Source organism: Chiloscyllium plagiosum, chromosome 16 (genome assembly GCF_004010195.1).
Source record: "Chiloscyllium plagiosum isolate BGI_BamShark_2017 chromosome 16, ASM401019v2, whole genome shotgun sequence".
In the NCBI taxonomy this organism is placed as follows: Eukaryota; Metazoa; Chordata; class Chondrichthyes; order Orectolobiformes; family Hemiscylliidae; genus Chiloscyllium; species Chiloscyllium plagiosum.
In genome coordinates this window covers 20,695,175-20,715,920 of record NC_057725.1, presented here as the reverse complement: position 1 = coordinate 20,715,920, position 20,746 = coordinate 20,695,175, and the positions used below count along the sequence as shown (strand labels likewise).

The 20,746-nt window shown below is 40.5% G+C and overlaps 1 protein-coding gene across 1 annotated transcript in view; it reads right to left on the bottom strand.

Annotated features, from left to right (window-relative positions):
• abtb2b (ankyrin repeat and BTB (POZ) domain containing 2b) overlaps positions 1-20,746 on the bottom strand; it is a 208,269-nt gene that overhangs the window by 26,569 nt on the left and 160,954 nt on the right. Inside the window, exons 5-9 of the mRNA XM_043705511.1 lie at positions 12,420-12,572; positions 10,905-11,070; positions 5,467-5,556; positions 5,242-5,343; positions 3,258-3,354 (exon numbers count right to left, since the gene is read on the bottom strand). Of these exons, the coding sequence (XP_043561446.1) occupies positions 3,258-3,354; positions 5,242-5,343; positions 5,467-5,556; positions 10,905-11,070; positions 12,420-12,572 (608 nt within the window). The remainder of the gene's footprint in view (positions 1-3,257; positions 3,355-5,241; positions 5,344-5,466; positions 5,557-10,904; positions 11,071-12,419; positions 12,573-20,746) is intronic.

Sequence of the window (20,746 nt, the reverse complement as noted above, 5' to 3'; positions counted from 1 at the left end):
CATTATGTTGAGCTCAGTAGCTCTCTGGCACAGTCAGTCATTCATGGAAATGGAAGGGATAGAAATGAAACAAGATGTTTGACTAATTATAGAAAACCTTTTTGTGAATCAACTCTCAAATAGTGACACCAGTGCACGTTTTGTATAAATACCATGTTTTTGATTCAAGTAATTGGCTGGTTTAGTTCGCGTTGTGGTTGTAAGTTTGCTCACTGAGCTGGAAGGTTTGTTTTCAGATGTTCCATCACCATGCTCGGCAACATCATCAGTGAGGCTCTGGTGAAGCACTGGTGTTATGTCCTGCTTTCTATGTATGTGTCTTGGTCTCTTAACATGGGTGATATCATTTCCAGTTCTTTTTTTCAGAAGTTAGTAAATGGGGTCCAAATCGATGTCTTTATTGATTGAGTTCTGGTTTGAATGCCAGGTCTCTAAGAATTCCCGTGCATGTCTCTCTTAAGCCAGTCCTAGCATGGATGTGTTGTCCCAGTCAAAGTAGTGTTCTTCATCTATATGTAAGGATACTAGTGATAATAGGTTGTCTCTTGGTGATTAATTGGTGCTTGTGTATCCTAGTGGCTAATTTTCTGCCTGTCTGTCCAATGCAGTGTTTGTTACAATCATCGCAGGGTATTTTGTAAATGACATTTGTTTTGGTTGTTTGTGTTGGATCCTTTAGGTTCATCAGCCGCTGTTTAAGTGTGTTGGTAAGTTTGTGGGCTACCGTGGTGCCAAGAGGTCAGAGTCTGGTAGTCATTTCAGAGATGTCCTTGATGTATAGTTTAGTTTGTAGATGCTGATTACTTGATCCTGCTGCAGAGAGCTGGGCACTAGCTGAGATCCAGTGAAAGAAGAGGATGTTTCCAGTGATCAGACACAGTCTGTGAAATAAACAGAAGTAAAACTGAGGATGGAACTCCATCCGGCCATCCATCAAACTACCACCATTTCGTGATATCATACTGGTTTCAACTAGCTGCTGTTCTGTAGGTCTGTATTCCATATTACAGTCTAACAGAACATGAATTGATTTGAATTGAATTGAATTTATTGTCACATGTACCGAGGCACAGCGAAAAACTTTGTCTTGCGAGCAACACAGGCAGATCACAGAGTTAAGTAGCATAGATAGTAAATAATTGGTAAACAGTGACAAAAACAAAAACACAGGTACAAGTGAATGTTAAGAGCTTGTGAGTCCATTCCGTATTCTAAGAACAGTAGGGTTGAAACTGTTTCGAAACTGGCTGGTGCGTGTGTTCAGGCTTCTGTTCCTTCTCCCCAATGGTAGAGGTTGTTGAAAAACATTGCCAGGATGGAATGGGTCCTTAAGAATGTTGGCGGCTTTTCCTTGACAGCGAGCCTGGTAGATGGATTCTATACATGGGAGGTTGGCCTTTGTGATTGTCCGGACCGAGTTCACCACTCTCTCTAACCGTCTCTGATCTTGAATAGTACAGTTTCCAAACCAGGTAGTGATACATCCAGACAGAATGCTCTCAATGGTGCACCTATAAAAGTTGGCAAGGGTATTCGCCATCATGCGAAATTTCCTCAGCAGCCTGAGGGAGAAGAGATGTTATTGGGCCTTTGTAACCAGTGCGTCCACATGAAGAGTCCAAGAAAGCTTGTTGTGGATGACCACTCCCAGCAGCTTAACACTCTCCACTCGTTCCACCTCTGTGCTGTTAAAGCGTAGGGCGGCATGAGTAACATATCGCCAAAAGTCAATGATGAGTTCCTTGGTTTTGCTGGCATTGAGAGCTAGGTTGTTCTCAGTGCACCATTTTTCCAGGTCTTCTACCTGTCTGTAGTCTGTTTCGTCGCCAACTGAGATTTGACCAACTATGATGGTGTTATCAGTGAACTTGTAAACAGCAAAGATTAAATATTTCTTAAAGCTACTTGTCAAATCCACATGCTTTGGTCATCTCTAAAAGAAACATATTGCCTTGCAAAAGCACATCAGAAAATACTTCACACTTTGGATATCCAATGAACTGTGACTAGTGGATCCTCTGTTACTGGACCTTTACACATATCTTCACAAATGAAATGCTACAAAAATATCGGTGGATAAGTTGAATTTACCCCAATCTATATAATAGATTATAAAGATGGAGTCTTTCTTTAAGCTTTTGGCACATGATGTCACCTCTGTGTGATATTCACCTCCAACAGAAGTCATCAAGTACGGATTGGGGGGGCTGGCACGGTGGCTCAGTGGTCAGCACTGCTGGCTCACAGCGCCAGGGGCCTGGGTTCGATTCCAGCCTTGGGCGACTGTGTGTAGAGTTTGCACATTCTCCGCATGTCTGCGTGGGTTTCCTCCAGGTAATCCGGTTTCCTCCCACAGGTTAGGTAAATTGGCTGTGGTAAATTGCCCCTAGTTTTCAGGGATGTGAAGTTTAGGTGCATTAGGAGTAAATATGGGTAGGGCAATGGATCTGGGTGGGTTACTCTTCGGAGGGTCAGTGTGGACTTGTTGGGCCGAAGGGTCTGTTCCTCACTATGGGGATCCTAATGAAATGTCAGAAGGCACTTCTACAGGGGATAGGACAATGGTTTGAAAGAAATTTGAGCTGCTTTTACTGAATCAAAATACCATTGTATTTGAATGTTGGATGTGTGAAGTCTTACCCTATTCTTGAGTTTCCAGGTGACGTGGCAATATCATGTGCTTTAAGAAATTTTAATTCTAATGAAACCATATCTTTAGGCACTATCGTATGATACAGAATCAAACTGTCAAACAGACCAGCCTTTTTCTTGTCTACTATGTTTGACAGCATTTGATACTGCCCAATGACCATGTATCATATTTAGCTGTGAATTGGATACAAATACCTCTTCAGCAACCAGAGTAGCTGAACACAAAGCTATTCAATATTTATTGTAATTCACAGCATTGCAAAAGCAAAAATAATGCAGTAGTCCCTCAGTATCAATAAGATTCGCTTTAAGGGAATGGAGCAAAAGCCCTGGAATCACTTAAGAAGTGCTCGAGACTGTGATAGATGGACTGTCAGCTAGTTCTGAATCAATGAGCTAGAATGGGCCCCATCGGCTTCTCCCATCCCTATCTATCTTGTGAACACTTGAAGGTGATTCATCATCTGCCTCACATCAAGCTGCTGGATATAAAACAAAATGGCAGTGTGTTATAAAGGTGAATCGGAGACTACTGCTCCTTCAAATCACGAGTATTCATGGGGGAGGGGTTGTGGAGGAGATAGAGAGAAAGGATGAGAGATTACCTGCTGCTGAAGCTAACTGAAGTGGTGTTTCTGCACAATTATCTTCCCCAGCATTAACAAGTCCACCTTCCACATTGGCTCCAGCATCAAGCAGAAGCTGTGAGGGTCAAACAAAGGTAATGCAAATAAAGAGAATGTTATTTCAACACTGAATGTAAAAAGAAGAAATCTATTAATTTAGTGGGAGCATCTTCTTGGATTATATTTTTTCTCTTTTCCTTTAGCCCAGCTATCAGCCTTCACATGGAAGCATCGATAGTGACCACTGCCACACTGTCAAAGTACAGAACGGCTTTGGTTGGGCTTGATTTAAACGTTACCTAATGTCCTAACATTAACAGTTTTGGGAGTGATTACTGAATAGCAACAAAATGAGCTGCAGCCACCAGGCACGCACCCCACTGCTAGCCTTCTCCAACCTCAAACTTCGAAAAGTCCATAGTGCAGCACATCCAATAGTTTACAGAGAAATATAGAGACTTTAGCTACTGCCTTGTGGATCCCAATTTCTGAGGTGATGCCACTACAGACCAGCATATAGACAATGTGAAGGAAGCTGCCAAACAGGATTCTTGATTGTCTGGCAATGGGAACAAACCCACTAGAACATTGTAGGGGAAAAATAGACAGGGCACAAAAACGTGTGATGGGATCACACTCTGCATTATACTATATTCACTGCTTCTGATGTGGACAGTTTTCAAACTTCATGCTGCCTAAAGAATTACAACATACTGCTATGGCCATCTGTGTTGCTGAGTGGCTGCATGTTTGAGCACAGAGTGCCATGTCAAGGGAAAATGCACTGCTTCAAGTGAAGGTGCATTCTAGCTATAACAGATTCCGGTCGTCATTCTGAAAGTGACTTTGACAGGAGGAATACTCAGAAATGACACAAAATCAGTGAAATTGAGATATAGCTGCTACACTCTACAGGCTTTGTGTAGGAGGCAGAGTGCAGGGGAGTGGTCCTCAATACACAGGACATCCTCCAGACAAAGTCTGCAATGTCAGTGAGACCAGATGACTGTGTGGTTCCTTGTCAGGAGTCAAGCTCCAACACTCATATCTTAAAATGCCATTTCCAATCAACTGCAACACAAGCCTCATACACTGCTCAGTGCATCACAGCACAATCTCCATCAATATGATCAATATCTACATATTCATCACATCTCATGCACTTAACATAACCACACCTCACGCATTTAACACAACTATAGCCTCACATCTCAAAGCCTGTGCACACTTTCAACTTTTCAACCATGATAGCCACATCACTTACAATGGGGTAGACTCACTGAATCATTTGAATCTCTTGCAGATGTTGATATTAAATGGAGATAACAAGCCATGGTTGGATGTCCCTATCTTGGTGGAGAAAAGCTTGTCTGGCACCAGAGTGATTATTGCGGATGGTATGATTCACATGCCATTGAGAATTATCATATTCTCCTGGTCATCACACCCCTAGCCTTGTGCCTTTCTGCATTTGATGACTGATGTACTGCAGCCAGCCAGGCAGTGGAGAAACAGCAAGAGAGAGAGAATGGAGACAGTGATGAAGAATAAACAACACACTCCCTGCAGAGACTGACATGGGTGTCACTTGGAGGACAGCAAGCAGCCAGTGTCTACAAGTGTTGAAGTGGTGCCCTGTATGTTGAGGTCTAGGTTACTGATATATCAGGAAGATCCAGAGTGCCAGCATTGACTCTGGTGAACTTCATTACAAACATTCCTCCAGCCAGAAATATGCCTCTGTTTTCTGTCAAGAAGCCGGTTTCATTCTCTGGAGAGGAGGCAGCTGCCAGACTGATTATATTCTCCTCAGAAAGAGCATTCTCTGTCCTAGTGAAAGAAACCTTTCTTAGAGAAAAATCGTCAGTAGTAAAACACAAATGTTATTAAATGTCCTGTACTGCAAAAACCATTGCAGCCAATCACAGCCAGTCCCTGATCCCGGTTTTAGTTTCTCTATTACCTGAACCACAGGAATGTGTCCGTGCAGAACAGAGAAGGTGAGAGCTGTCCAGCCTCTGCTGTCTGGATGCACTGAGGGGTATCTCTGAGTGTTGCTGGGGAGCTGAGCAGACCAAATGAGACAGAATTGTTCTATTATAAGTTCTTCATGTGAATTTTCAAGAAATAAAAAAAAACTGCTGGTTTTTGTTGATTAGTTTCTTGTCTAAAGTAAATGGAGGCTTACTGAAAGATCCAGGTTCGCAGCAGCATCAATTAACATCTGGACCATGGCTTCATCTCCAGCAGCACAGGCATACATCAGTGGTGTCATTCCCTGCGCAAATAATATTCAAAAAGTGAAGTAAGGAAAAGATCAATGAGAAACAATATTAAAACACCTACATGACAAACTTTAACTGGTTAGCAATTGGGTGTTGCAACTGCACAGGAGTTACCCTCGAGTTGTAGTTATATTTCATAAGCCTGTGACCAGTGGAGTGCCACAAGGATCGGTGCTGGGTCCTCTACTTGTTGTCATTTACATAAATGATTTGGATGCGAGCATAAGAGGTACAGTTAGTAAGTTTGCAGATGACACCAAAATTGGACGTGTAGTGGACAGCAAAGAAGGGTACCTCAGATTACAACAGGATCTTGATCGGATGGGACCAATGGGTCGAGAAATGGCAGATGGAGTTTAATTCAGAGAAATGCGAGGTGCTGCATTTTGGGAAAGCAAATCTTAGCAGGACTTATACACTTAATGGTAAGGTCCTAGAGAGTGTTACTGAACAAAGAGACCTTGGAGTGTAGGTTCATAGCTCCTTGAAAGTGGAGTCGCAGGTGGATAAGATAGTGAAGGAGGTGTTTGATATGCTTTCTTTTATTGGTCAGAGTATTGAATACAAGAGTTGGGGTGTCATCTTGCAGCTGTATAGGACATTGGTTCGGCCACTGTTGGAATATTGCGTGCAATTCTGGTCTCCTTCCTATCGGAAAAATGTTGTGAAACTTGAAAGGGTTCAGAAAAGACTTACAGGGATGTTGCCAGGGTTGGAGGATTTGAGCTATAGGGAGAGGTTTAACAGCTGGGGCTGTTTTCCCTGGAGCGTCGGAGGCTGAGAGCTGACCTTATAGAGGTTTACAAAATTACGAGGGGCATGGATAGGATAAATAGACAAAGTCTTTTTTCTGGGGTGGGGGAATCCAGAACTAGAGGGCATCGGTTTAGGGCGAGAGGGGAAAGATATAAAAGTAACTTATGGGGCAACGTCTTCATGCAGAGGGTGGTACGTGTATGGAATGAGCTGCCAGTGGAAGTAGTGGATGCTGGTACAATTGCAACATTTAAAAGGCATTTGGATGGGCATATGAATAGGAAGGGTTTGGAGGGATATGGGTCGGGTGCTGGCAGGTGGGACTAGATTGGGTTGGGATATCTGGTCGGCATGGACGGTTTGAACTGAAGGGTCTGTTTCCATGCTGTACATCTCTATGACTCAATGATCGCAGGGGAAATTCTGAGACACTTGTTCAGTAAAGATTTCAGCAATGTGGTTAAAAGCAGAAAGTGCTGGACAAACCCAGCAGTTTTGGCAGCATCTGTGGAGAGTGAAAGAGTTAACATTTCAAGTATGACTTCTTCAGAAGTGTGGTGGAAAGGCAATGGGTTTTATGGTGTTGAAAAAGTGGCAAAGGGCAGGTGGAACAAGAGGGAAGGTCAGGGAAAGGTGGAGGAGATTAGAGATCAAAGGTGCCTCGCAAGGAAAGGCAGAGAGAGTAGCAATGGTTATAGGGAATACACAAAGCATATGTCCAGAGTGGATATTAATAGCAGAAAAGATCAACTTTGACTAAAAGCAGCAACATGGAAACACGATGCAGACATGGGCAGAAGGGGAAAGAAATATACTGAAATTGACACAAGCTTTCAAAGTCTGAAGTTGTTGAACTCACTGTTGAGTCTCGAGGGCAATAAAGTGCCTAGTCAGAAAATGGATTGCTGTTTTTCCAGTTAGAATTGGGTTTCACTGGAGAATGGTAAGGAGTGTTTCTAGACTCCTCTGTCTCCATTTATGGGGATAGTTTGTCTAATAATATTCATTGACTCCCACAGCTTGTTCACATTGACTCCCACAGCTTCGATTACACTTGTTCACATTTTGCCTCCTGTAAGGACTCCATCCCATTCCTTCAGTTTATCCATCTGTTATATCTGTTCCAATGATGCTACCTTCCACAAGAGTGTTCCTGACATGTCTTCCTTTTCCCTCAACCTTATCACATGCTCACAGTTCTGACCACAGTCTGCTACATTGTTTAAATGTACCTAGTGCAAACTGGAAGAACAGTATCTAATTTTATGACTGAGCATTAGGACCTCAGGACACCCTAGAGCACAAAACATTGAACAGCCAATGAAGTACTTTTTCCTTGGAGTGTGGACATGGAGAACTTCTGCGGAAAACTGATGCATGTGCTTCAACCTTGACTTTAATAATAATATGCTAAACTCTTCCATCATTGCAGCCTCCATCTCCTGTTAATTATTTAATTGTCCATCACCATCCATTACTGGACGTGGCAGAGCTGCAGAGGTCAAATTCAATCTGTGCGTGCTGATTGCCTGCTGCTTCCAATGCTTCACATGTAAGTAGTTTTGTGTTGTAACGTCACCAACTTAATGACTACTTATAAGTTTGCTCAGTTCTGCTACTGGCTTACCCTCATCATTGAATTGCAGTTGGTTCCCTGCTTTGACAGAAGTGGGGGTGAGGATGGGTGGAGTGGAGAATGTCACAAGATTATAGATTGCAGTTGAATTCAGTTCTGTTGCTGGTGACCCAAGTTGGTTCGTTAGATCTATGCAAATTCCACCCCATTAAGCAAGGTGGTTGTGCAACGCAACAGGATAGAAGGTATCCACAATGTGAAAACAGGACTTTGTCTCCATGAGAACTGTGCAGTGGTCACTCGTACTAACAGTTACGGACAGGCAGATTGGGGAGGATGATTTCAAATAGATATTCCCTCTTGTTGGTGTCCTCACTGCTTGCTGCAGACCTACACCAGCTGCTTTGTCCTTGAAGATTCCACCAATCAGTAGTGGTGCTACAGAGCCACTTTTGGTGATGGACATTGATGTCCTTCATCCAGAGTACATTCTGTACCCTTACCAATTTGAGTGCTTCCTCCAATTGGTGTGTTCACAGAGAAATACCGATTAACATACTGAGACTTCATGGGGTTCAGAATTACTGATGAGAGCACTTAAGGCAAGTCCCTCTTGATATACCAATATGCTAACACCTGCAGGTGAATGGGACATATCCAGGGATGGTGATGATGGTGTCTGGCACATTCACTGAATTACTCCTTACAGACAATGTGACAACTTCAAACTAAGCCTACTTCAAGTGAAGATGCAAAGATGATTGATAAAAAGGTTGTACCTGTACAAGTATACACAATCATCCTTCTTGAAAACTAACACATGCACCATCCAAGTCCAGGAAGAAATCTGAATTTTTTTTTCAGAAAAAAAATCTGAAAAAAACAATTATATCTAAAACATATTTTGGCCACAAGTTATGACCATGTGAAGAGGGAGAATTGGCTCCTCTGTTTATAAGGAGAAAGTGAGGAACACAGGTGCTGAAGATCAGAGTCAAAGAATGTGGTGCTGGAAAAGCTTAGCAGGTCAGGCAACATCTGAGGAGAGAAGAATTGACGTTTTGGGCTGATGTCTGAAACATTGATTCTCCTGCTCCTCAGATGGTGCTTGACCTGCTGTGCTTCCAGCACCACATTTTTCGACTACTCTCTTTATAAACCTACCTTGATGAGTCGCAACAACTATTGAAATCGTTTCTCAGCATGTAGCTATCATATTTCAATTAAAATATAATTAACTGGATCAAAATTAAGAAGCTAAATTACAAGGTTTACTTGAATAAAAGAGGAATTTATTACCCAGAATTTATTACCCTGAAAAATGTTAAAATTCAAAAATGCCTCATTTTAAAGAACTTGTTTCTAACACACTTAAGGTTCTATTAACACCGGACCTTCTTCTGAGACAATTTGTGTTATCCTGTGAATCATACATTATTCTGCATGATTGCAAATGCCAGAGAAATGTATATTACTGGACCCCACTTTCCTACAAGTCTCTATGGAAGTCAAACTAAATGCAAACATACAAATTTAAAAATTAAGGAAGTTATTTGGTCCCTTGGGCCTGTCCTGTAATTTGATAAGATTGTGGTTGATCTAGTTGATCAGGGGTATAAGTAATAACTTCCTCTGTCTTATTCATTGTAATCTAGTTAATTATATTTTAATTGAAATATGGTAGCTACATACTGATGAATTTGTTGCAATTCATCAAGACAGGATTATAAACACAGGAGCCAATTCCCCTTCCTCACATGGTCACAAACTTGGCCAAAGTATTTTTTAGACATAATTTTGCAGGGTCTTCATTCTTCTTCTTGGACTTGGATGTTGAATGTGTTTGTGTATGGTGTGTGTTAGATCATGGTTGACCTAACTCCACTTTTCTGTCTACACTTGCTAACTACTGACTCCCTTGTTAGTCAAGGATCTATGTTGGCCTGAAAAACATTCAGTGATTCTCCACTGTCTGAGGAACAGAGTTTCAAATGCTCATGACTGTTGAAGAGAAAAAAGAATTCTCATCTTGGTTTGAAATGGAAGACACCTCCTTTTCAAATTTTATCCCCTATTTCTAGTTTCTTTGACAAGGGGAAACACCTTCACAGCATCCACCCTTCCAAGACCTGGAGGATCTTTAATCTTTCAGCAAGGTCTTCTAAACTTCAACTGATACAGATTCAACCTATCCAGTCCCTCCTCATTATATAATCTCCTCATCCTAGGTATCAGTTGCAAACTGTAACTGACCTGCTTCTAATACAATTATATTCTTTGTTCGATAAAGAGAACAAATCTGTACACAGCAGTCCCGGTGTGGTCACGTCATTACATATACAAATGTGGCCAACCCTCTATACACCACATAATCTGTGGTATTCCAGACTTCAGCTCCATCACCTTCTCGGGGGCAATTCAGGATGTGTAATAAACACTGGTCCAGTCAGCGGCACCCACATCCCATGCAGGAATAAAGATTTCCACAACTAAAGATAGATCATTTGCAGATGTTCATTCAAAGTCTAAGTTATTCCACTCTCAACTGGAAGTTAAAACTCTATAATGTCTCTCAGTGGACATAAATGTTGCTATGGCACTATTTTGAACAAGAGCAAAAGAGTTATCCCCAATGCCCTGGCCAACAGTTATCCCTCAATCAGCATCACAAAATAGAGTCTCTAGTCTTTGCCACAATGTGGTGCTTTGGAGCTGGCTGTGCACAAACTGGCTGCCGTGTTTCCCACATTACAACACTGACTCCACTTCAAATGGACTTCATTGACTGTAAACCTCTGAGACATCTTGAAATCGTGAATGGTGGCATATTTATTCAAGCCCTTGTTTCTTTTTATTTAAACACATTTAAGTATTTCTGAAAGTGCACTTTGACAGACATGTTGTACAGCTTATATTAGAATTATGAATCATCTTTTTACTTTTGATCAGACTTTTTACTGAGACTCACTAAACTTCCCACATAAAATGAAAGAAAAAGCAGCTTTTCACCTGGTTGTCCATGGTGTTAACACCATCGGGTCCTAAGAGTTCGATGGCCTGATTCACCAGGTCTGTTCTGCCGCAGCTTAACATACGGAATCCAAGGTCTTGCTGAAACTTAGCAGTAGCAGCTTTTGCATCCAGTCTACGAAATGAACTGAAGCAGTCTTCAGTTCTAAGAAAAAGTAATATTTATGTTTGATTAGACTGCAGGTATAACCAAACTCAATCAATTGAAATAAAATTAGGTGCTTTTTATAATTTACATTTTTTCTCTTTTCTTCTTCCTCTTGATCTCTTGTTACAGTGTAATTTAACTGGGAGAGTTCCTGTTTAATGGTGAGTTATGTTATCACTTTGCAAACTGATCATTTTCAAGACATATGTTTCTGGCCAGTGAGTGTCAAAAGGCAACTTTACCTGGTGAAGCTTAATCCTGTCTGTACCTGGCAGGCATAGAAATACCGATCCCACTGCAGACTTCTCTCTCCTTATCTGAGGGGTGCTAACATTTAGTACCTTCATTATATTATGGCAGGAGCAAGTTAGCTAACTCAGTACAGAATCAGGGAATCTTCCTGGTCTGTAAAGCCAAATTATTCACTCACATAGCGTGAGCTAAAATGAATTTTTATACATTTTCTTTTTCGCTCTCTTTCACAAAACTCTTGACGATAACAAATCATCTGGGTCCTTTCAATCTGTGCTGCAGGTGCTGCACAGCCAGCGATTGCCAGGATGAAGGGGAATTTGGGTGACCAGGTCACATCTCATATCCTTCCATCTGTTCATGATCCAGCTTATAACACACTGTAATTAGCAACATACACCGTGAGACAAGTATGCAGAGAAGCTATGATTCAAGGTCAGGTTTCTAAATCTGGTGTGGAATTCAGATTGTGTCATTGAGCATGAAAATCAAAGTCAAATTTACTAAATACTTAGATTCTGAAACCCCAGGGTGCTCAACCTGTGTAGGAGATTAGTTTCTATATACAATATAAACTTCTACGGACTTAAACACAGTCTCATATTGTAAAAATTGATAAGAAGTTACAGCCAGAGGAAATTGTCCCTTGGTGTATTAACACTTGCCACGTCTTTATGAAATTTAATAATAAAAACAATAAAATAAAATATAAATTTATTACTTCAGAGAAGACAGTAAGTTTTTCTGTTTAAGTCAATATTCTGATGATAACTGACTACCATCTAGAAATTATGCTGTGCAATGTTAATGCATACCCATTTAAAATGTTCATTTGGAACTTAGATCATTTGAACAGTGAAATCACGCTGCAATTTTTTTAATATAAGAAATGAGGAATCTGAAAAGATCATTCAGGTCAGTCTCCAAATCTGATCATTCATAACTGTGGGCCAAAGAGGGAAGGTAAATCAGGCAACCACCTTATCATCCATCAAGCTACACCCTACATACAAATGCAGATTCCTATTCCCCTCCACCACAGCTCTTACAGAGGAATGGTACATAAATAGCTTTTACATAAGAACTGCGCCTACTTCAATTGCCGTGGTTCACAATCCAGCCCTGGTAGCAGCAAACGAGCAGTTTGTCTCACATCGTCACTGTCGACAGTTAAACTGCGTCGATGCTCAGCATGTGCGATGGCTACTCTCATCCACTCCATTAGTGGAGGGAGCAACATGAACGGCCTGATGGAAAGTAAAACAGAAACGCTGAATACTACACGGCATTGAAATGAATTAAAGCAGCAACAGCCATTGCCTTCAAAACGTCTGACATACTGGTCAGACCACAAAGGGCCGAGACGGTTTCTAGTTTTGATCACAACGATACAAGGAGATTTTCATGCATTGGGTGTAGTTCAAAAATGGATTGTTTATCGGATTTCTCACATCAGATGCCGGACTAATGAATGATGATTACAGAAATTTGTGTTTTGTATTCAAATGGAGACGTAAGCTACCTTGACAGCAACTACAGTTTATATGTACCGAAACAAAACATTCCATTGCTCTTCACAGGAAAGTATAACACTCCGCCACATCTTACAACCAAAGAAAAGAAATCAAAAGTACACACAAATAGCTAAGTCATACCCTGTATACAAAAGCAAAATACTCCATATAGTGAAAATCAGAAAATGCGAGAAATACTCAGCTGCACCTGTGCTGAGAGAAAGAGAGAGTTAACCTTTTAGTTTTCATCAGAATAGACTCTGGTTGACCCGAAATATATTCTGCAAAATTTTGTATACAGGTTGTTTCAGTTAACCGATAATTTAATGTGCTAATTTCCAGCAGGTTCAAGCCCTACATACACTATCGCCCTCCTTTTCATGACTTTTATTATGATTGGACTGAAATATTTGCCACCTTTCATTTTTCAGTTCTGGAGTAGACTGCTCAAAATGTTAAGTCGGCTCTTTATTGGTCTCTGGCATTCTCTTTTGCTGTTAAATATATCCACCGACTATGTAACAGATAAGTTAAGCGTATTCTTTAGGCGATGGTATATCAGCGAGACAAATATTCTGGGAACTCAGCAGGCACGTTCTATCCAAAGAAATCTGAGCTAACCAGGAAAACAGCTTTCCAATTTTTGTGAGAAGGGAGGTACATAGCACAATAACATTTTGGAAAAGGATTACAACAAAACATCAAAATATCTGACTGGATAATGAAATATCTTCTAAAAGCATACAAATGATCAACATTCATTTTACAATCATGTGATGTGGATAATATATTGACCAGAGGACACACAATGAGTAATACTGAAACCAACAACAAACCATAACACTTCATAAAATCATAGAAGTAGGCCATTCGGCCCATTGAATCCACACTGACCAATGAACAGCAGCCCACCCAGGGTCACGTCACACCTCATCCCTGTAACATATCCGATGGTTAACCCACCTAGCCTGGATACTATCGGCAATTTAACATGGCCAATCCACCTAACCTGTACATCTTTGGACTGGGGTAGGAAACACACGCAGAAGAAGGGTGAACATGCAAACTCCACACATATAGTCGAATGAGGGTGGAATCAAACCTATGTCCTTGGTGCTGTGAGGCAGCAGTGCTAACAACTAAGCCACTGTCCCAGTCCACTTGTTGCTCATGTTGTATTCAACCAGCCTCACTGTAAACATTTTATATTACTGACCATGTAAGCAATAGACTGGTTCCTCAGATGAAGAGACTAGGCTGATACTCCCTGGAGTTTAGAAGAATGAAAGATGATCTCATGGAAATATATAAAAATTCTTCAGGGCTTTGACAGAATTGATGCTGGATTTATGTTTCTCTGTTTGGAGAGTCTAGTTCTCAGGGTCACAGTCTGGGTATAAGTGATCAGCAAGCAGGGAGCTGGGACTGAGATGAAAAGAAATGTCTTTAATCAAAAGGCTATAAATCTTCCACAGAGTTATGGATACTAGGTTTTGACTCAAAAGAAGTCCTTTATTTATACACCTCGCATGGCCACAGGACATCCTCATTGATAGGCAGTTAAATCTTTTTGGAATTTATTGACTGTTGTAAATGTAGGCTACATCACAGTCAAAGAGTGTGGTGCTGGAAAAGCACAGGCAGTCAGGCAGCAACCAAGGAACAGGAGAGTTGACATTTCAAGCATAAGCTCTTCATTCCTGATGAAGAGCTTAGGCCCGAAATGTCGACTGTCCTGCTTCTCGGATGATGTCTGTCTGGCTGTGCTTTTCCAGCACAACAAATTTGTGCACTGGGAAGCTCCTACGAATGGCAATAAGATAATGACCAGAGGCTTGTTTTTGTGACATTGTTCAGGGATAAATTTTAGCCACATCACTGGGAATAACATGAATTGGTGCTAATCAAAGAGAGTAGACAAAGCTTTTGTTTAACATTTCATCTGAAAGATTTCACCTCAAGCAGAGTAGCTACTCTTCAGTGTCACATTATGTTATCAACTTTGGGTTTTAGACTCAGGTTCTGACCTGAGATTTTGAATTCTGGCGAAGAGAACCCAGCCACCAGTTCACGGCCTTGCACGTTGTGAAGTGGACACATCCAATGGAATTTTTAAAAGGTTGGACCAAGCAATGGCAGTTGCTACCCAATTAAAGACAGTGGGCAGGTTTTGGAGACTGGAGGACCATTGGGAGAAGCTCCAGTACACTCATATCAGCCTCCCCACAATCTGAGGTGGGAGTTCCAGATCCATCAGGGAGGAAGAGATAGTGCCTTGACATTGAGGCATCCTCTGACAAAGATGTCAGTTTTACTTTCAGTTTGAAATGGCCACAGCTGCTTGACTGTGATTGTGGAGGGATCACCTTTCCCGGGAACTGCCATCAGTCAGAGCTGGTATAAGCAGCTCTTGCAGGATTGGGGTCTGGCACCAGTCTATCTTGTGACCAAAACCTTACTGAATAACAATAAGATGACTTGCTGGTCTGAATGGCAAACCCCTAATTTCTTATGTTCTCATTTTATGATAAGATTTGGACAGTAGTGAGAGCTGTTTACTACAGCACACTTTCACCACCACCACAGCCACAGCCATCATCAACACTTGTCAGTGCCACCACAGCCACATTCTACCAAACTGCACTAAACAAAATTAGTTAATTTGTAAAAAGCCAAAAGGACTGTGAATGCTGAAACTCAGAAACAAGAACAGCAATTACTAGAATTACTCAGCAGGTCTGGCAACATCTGAGGAGGAAAGATCACCAGATGAAATTAGGTTAGTGTCCATGTTTTGGATCCAAAGACCCTTCTTCAAAACTCATGGTAACTGGGAAAAAAATTGCACTTTATGCAGAAGAAATGCAATGGTGGTGAGGTCATCAAACGAAATGAGGTTAGTGACCATTGTAGACATGGTAGCCTGATGTTTCATAGTAGGGTCATGGTCTGGGGGAGATCGGCTGGCACTCAGCCTCTGTAATGTAGAAGTCAGTCTGCCAGACTACAAAAGCGCCACCCTTATCAGCAGCTGTAGTTACACAGTCAGGGTTGGATTTGAGAGCACGGTGTGCAGTCAATTCATGGGGAGATAGGTTGGAATAGATAAGGTGGGAAGCAGAGAAATTTGTAATAATTTGATTCTTTGATGGGTACAGCGAATTCCAGATGATTGTTTCTACAAAAAAGTTAGGCACAGATCAAAATCTGTGATTAAAAGATTTTAAGAAGGAAATATATTTTTAACAGTACGAATATGATTGGAATATTATAAAGTACTTCACAAATAAAAAGGATGGTGGAAATCAGAAAGAAAACCACAACATTCTGGACGTACACTGAATTCACATCACCTTTTACACAGAAGAGTTGGGTAACTATTTGGTGTGCAGACTATTCATTGGAACAAGGGCTCTGCACTTATTCTTTTACCATGTTGATCACTTGCTGACATTTTCTGATCTGAAGAAACTGTCTTCATCAGTAAAAATGTAATGCCACCTGCAGCATTCTTACAACATCTTTGATTTATTTGAACTATTCTGCTTTTCAAAATGTTTAACAATATGTTTGTATCCTCAAAAGAATTGCCAGTGTTCTCATGACTTCCATAGAGGCTTTTCCATGGATATTAGAGCTGGAGAATGATTCTATTAACAATATTACCAGGAAGCTGCAGTAGACAAATGTCTCCCTTGGCTGCATCCACTGTTTGTGTTCCTTGGTTAAAGTGACAGACTGAATTGTTTTCTATGTTTAGAATGCAATCCATTGTGCAATCTTTAAATGGGTTTCCCCAAGAAAAGGATAAAGTTTGGCAGCTGGCACGTGCATTTCCATTTAGCAAAGAAAGAAAAAGAGGATATCAGCAAATTAATAATACAAAAAGGGCATTTCTAAATATATCCCGATTATTCCAGGAAATGGTCTCACGGCTCACTAAAATAAAAGGCAATATTTCATTGACTTGATAGAACCAACAGTAATCTAGAAATAAACAACAAGTGGTAATGAGAGTTGATACTTTTACGAACTTTAAAACTATTTAGACATACAGATATATTTAAAATTATGAGCAAATGTTTTTTGTATTGGAAACTAGAAAATAATAAATTTTACATATTGCTGGGGGAGTTAAATCATGAAGTTGAATAGCAAACAGGTTGCGAAAGCACTCACATGAAAAATATTTGCTGTTGAGAAGGAAAGAATTTTCATTTACATGTAATAATAGCACACAGAAAAGGGTTATGCATCTAAGTGGTCAATGCCAGGGGCTGTACAACTTTCCTCCTATCCTCCTCCATCTCACCATCAGCATATTTTCCAGTCCTTTCTCCTTCATATATTTATCAAGTCCCCTGCCTTAAGTGTATCAGCTCCCCTTAAACGCATTAAGTTTTACAGCACCTTTCACATCCTTGGGATGTCCTGAAACTTTACCAAGTCAAACAAGTAATTTTGATGTATTGATGTATGTCAATATATTAACCAACGTGCAGATGGCAAAGTCTCACAAATAGCAAATGGAATAAATGATCAGGTTTATTTTTTGGGGGGGGAGTGGCGATGGGGTAGGGTAGGAATGTATTCCTTGAGGGAGGAATGTTAGCAAGAATACCTAGCATTTAAAATCATTGTTATCATTGTTAAGATTGGTGTGGAGGTGCCAGTGTTGGACTCCGGTGGACAAAGTTAGAAGTCACACGACACCAGGTTATTGTCCACCAGGTTTATTTGCTATCACAAATTTTCGGAGCAGCTCTCTGAAATAAACGTGTTGGACTATAACCTGGTGTTGTGCGATTTCTAACTTTGTTAGGATTGAACAGAGATAAATATATCTCAAATAAATTAACTCATTTCCTTTGTGTGACAGAATGATTTCAAACTTTTAAAGAATAAATAGTGGGTGGAATCTGTTGGAAGACATGTTAAACTGCAAGAACCAGTCTGAATAGTTTGCACATAATTGAAATCCCAAAATTAGTTATAACTATACATTGTTTCCATAATATCACAACTTTAGATTTTTTTTTCTACATATAGGCATTTCCCTCAATTGGAGCGAGGTTAGGGCCTTCCAGATTCTATCCATTTCATCCAACATGTCTACAGTGGCACATTTCTGAATGGAGACCTTCCCAGAATTGTATGAACAAAGGAAATATAGGTCACAGAATATTAAGAATTTAATAACGAAGCAAAATACTGCACATGCTGGAAATCTAAAATATAAATAGAAATACTTAGGAGAGAGACAGATCGAGATAATATTGAATTAAATATGACTGTTCAGACTGAAATAAGGTAGGAATGTAATGCATGCTTTTTACTCACAAAAACAAATAACATCTCCCAATTAACAACATCTTCAATAATCAATACAATTTGTCTTTGCATACTGGACAAATCACCTTACATATTCACTAGCCTCTGCGTAAAATTGTTAAATCTGATGTGAACTGTGATATGAATATGCTAATGATGGTGAAAGAAATGATGATACTACTCAGATACCAATAAAGTAAAGTAGGAAGAAGGGAAGGTGACTGGAAGAGGAGCAGAAGGAAAACATTGTATGGGAAAACTGTCGATGCATATCTCAGCATAACTAAAGCATTTACAGTTACAGCATTACAGACAGCAAAAGAGCATTACTTTGCATTTAGAACTAGGGAAACAAGGAACTCAGAAAAATACAGCCTAGTGAGACAGCTAAGCATGCAAGTGCAGGCACTCAACACCCTAGAGATCCAAAGGAGTATGGAATAAATGAAGGGTCTACCAGTAAGCAAGAGTCTATGGGAGAGGCTTATTCCATAGTCTGAGCTGTGATTGCCCAAGGACTAGTCACTGTAGAGTTCTCTGAAAGCAAAATCAAAATTACCTTTGTACCTGGAGAGGTGGTGGAGTGATGGCAATGCCACTACAATAGTAACACAGAGTCGCAGGTTAAAGTTCATGGACATGGGTTCAAATCCCTCCAGGGCAGATGTGAAATTTGAAATCAAGAACAATTTGTAATTAAAAGCTGTCCATATAATAGCCATATAACTATTGTCAATTATTGCAAAAACTAATATTAGTTAGGGTAGGAAATCTGCCATCTTTACCTGGCCTGGCCAACATGAGACTCCAGAACCACGGCAAGGACCTCAAGGATGGTTGACTCTTAATTGTCTTCTGAAACCTAGCAAGTCATCCAATTCAAGGGCAATGAGGGATGGGCTTCGAATACTGGCCCAGTCAGTGATGCCTACATCCCATAAACCAAAAAAAACCTTTCCTCTTTCAACTTGACTCCGTAGCCTTAGCATTTGAAGATATTATCAGAGATGTAATGTATTTGTTTCATTAAGGCCATTGGAATGGAATCTCCCCTCAGTCCTCCCCAAAGTGGTACAATCTCAGGTGCTACAACCTTTCCTAGTAACTGAGATGACATTTAGTAGGCATGCAGGATTTTAAAAATAATTATTTAATATTGTAGTCAGATTCCTGTTTTCACCCCTTTTAAAAATTATACCCAATTTTCCATTGCATTGCGCAAATGTCTTTTCCATCTCTTAACTTGCTGTTCTCTAATATACTCACATTGATAAGAGGAAAGAAATGAACAAAGTTTTCATGTTTTCTCCACTCACCACAGGAATTAAATTCTCCTTCATTTGAAAAGTCTCATCCACCTTTTCCTACAGAGAAAGGTATTTCCATTGAGAATCTAACGTAGAAGGTAAAAATGGAAATGGCTACTTGCACTGATTCAGCAAGATTTCCAACAAGTTCCTGAAGTCACAATGGAAGATCAGGAGAAGCCTGGTCACATTCCTGAGGATTATTTTGCTGTTCCTTGATAGTTGCTGGGTGAAAATTCTGGAACTCCCTCTCTAACAGCATTGTAGAAGTACCTTCAAAATGAACTGCATTGCTTGAAGAAGGAAGCTCACCATCATCTTCTCCAGAATAGTGAGAGATAGGCAGTAAACCTAGCTAGTGAAGCCCAATTCCCCTGAATCAATTTTTAAAAAAGTAGTCTCCCAGTGTTAATGTTTTCATTCTAGATCAGTTTTGCAAGTGGAGAGAGGAAGAGCAGCTTTTACAGAAAAGTAATGCTCCACAAAGCACAGCCGAAGTTATGCATTAGCAGCATGATATACTGGTCACAATATAGAAGATGAGGCCAGCTAATAAGCATCATTACTAAATGTTATCCCTGTACAATTTGAGTCTTGCTTTGCCAGTGGGGTTGTTGGTGATGCAAAATAACTTGACACATTTCAAAAATGAAATGGGAAGTACTAGAATTAACCTTTAACTATGAGTGACTACAACTCGGAAACACTGTTTGAAACAAAGCATCTTCCATTTAAGATAGAGATGAGCAATTTCTCTCTCAGAAGGTCATTTGACCTGAGTAATTCTTCTTGCTAGATGAGCAGTGAAGATTGGATCACTGAATATTTTGAAAGCTGAGTTAGAGTGATCCTTGATGAATAATGGAGTGAAAGGATTGTTTGCTTGGGAGTGGGGGCTTGCAGGAAAGTGGAACTGAGGTCATAATCTGATTAAAAATGATGATATTGAATGGGGGAACAGGCTCAGATGGATGAACAGAGATGTATGTATATAGGCTGGATGAAGAGGCAAAAGTGTTCTGAGAGTAAATAACTGAACAGTACAACCTTGGCTCACATTCTTGTTTGGTGGTTGGTCAGGGGGATGTGCAGTAGAATGAGAACTGTGTGAGGACAGCCCTGTTCCGGATATCAGCACATCCTCCCAAGGGAACAGCCCCATGTCATGTTAGGCTGAAAGTGCCAGTCAGGCTCAACATTGTTTACACAGCCTGCAAGACAAGGAAACAAATGGAAGACCATCTGTCACATTTTAAAGAAAGTGTTAGA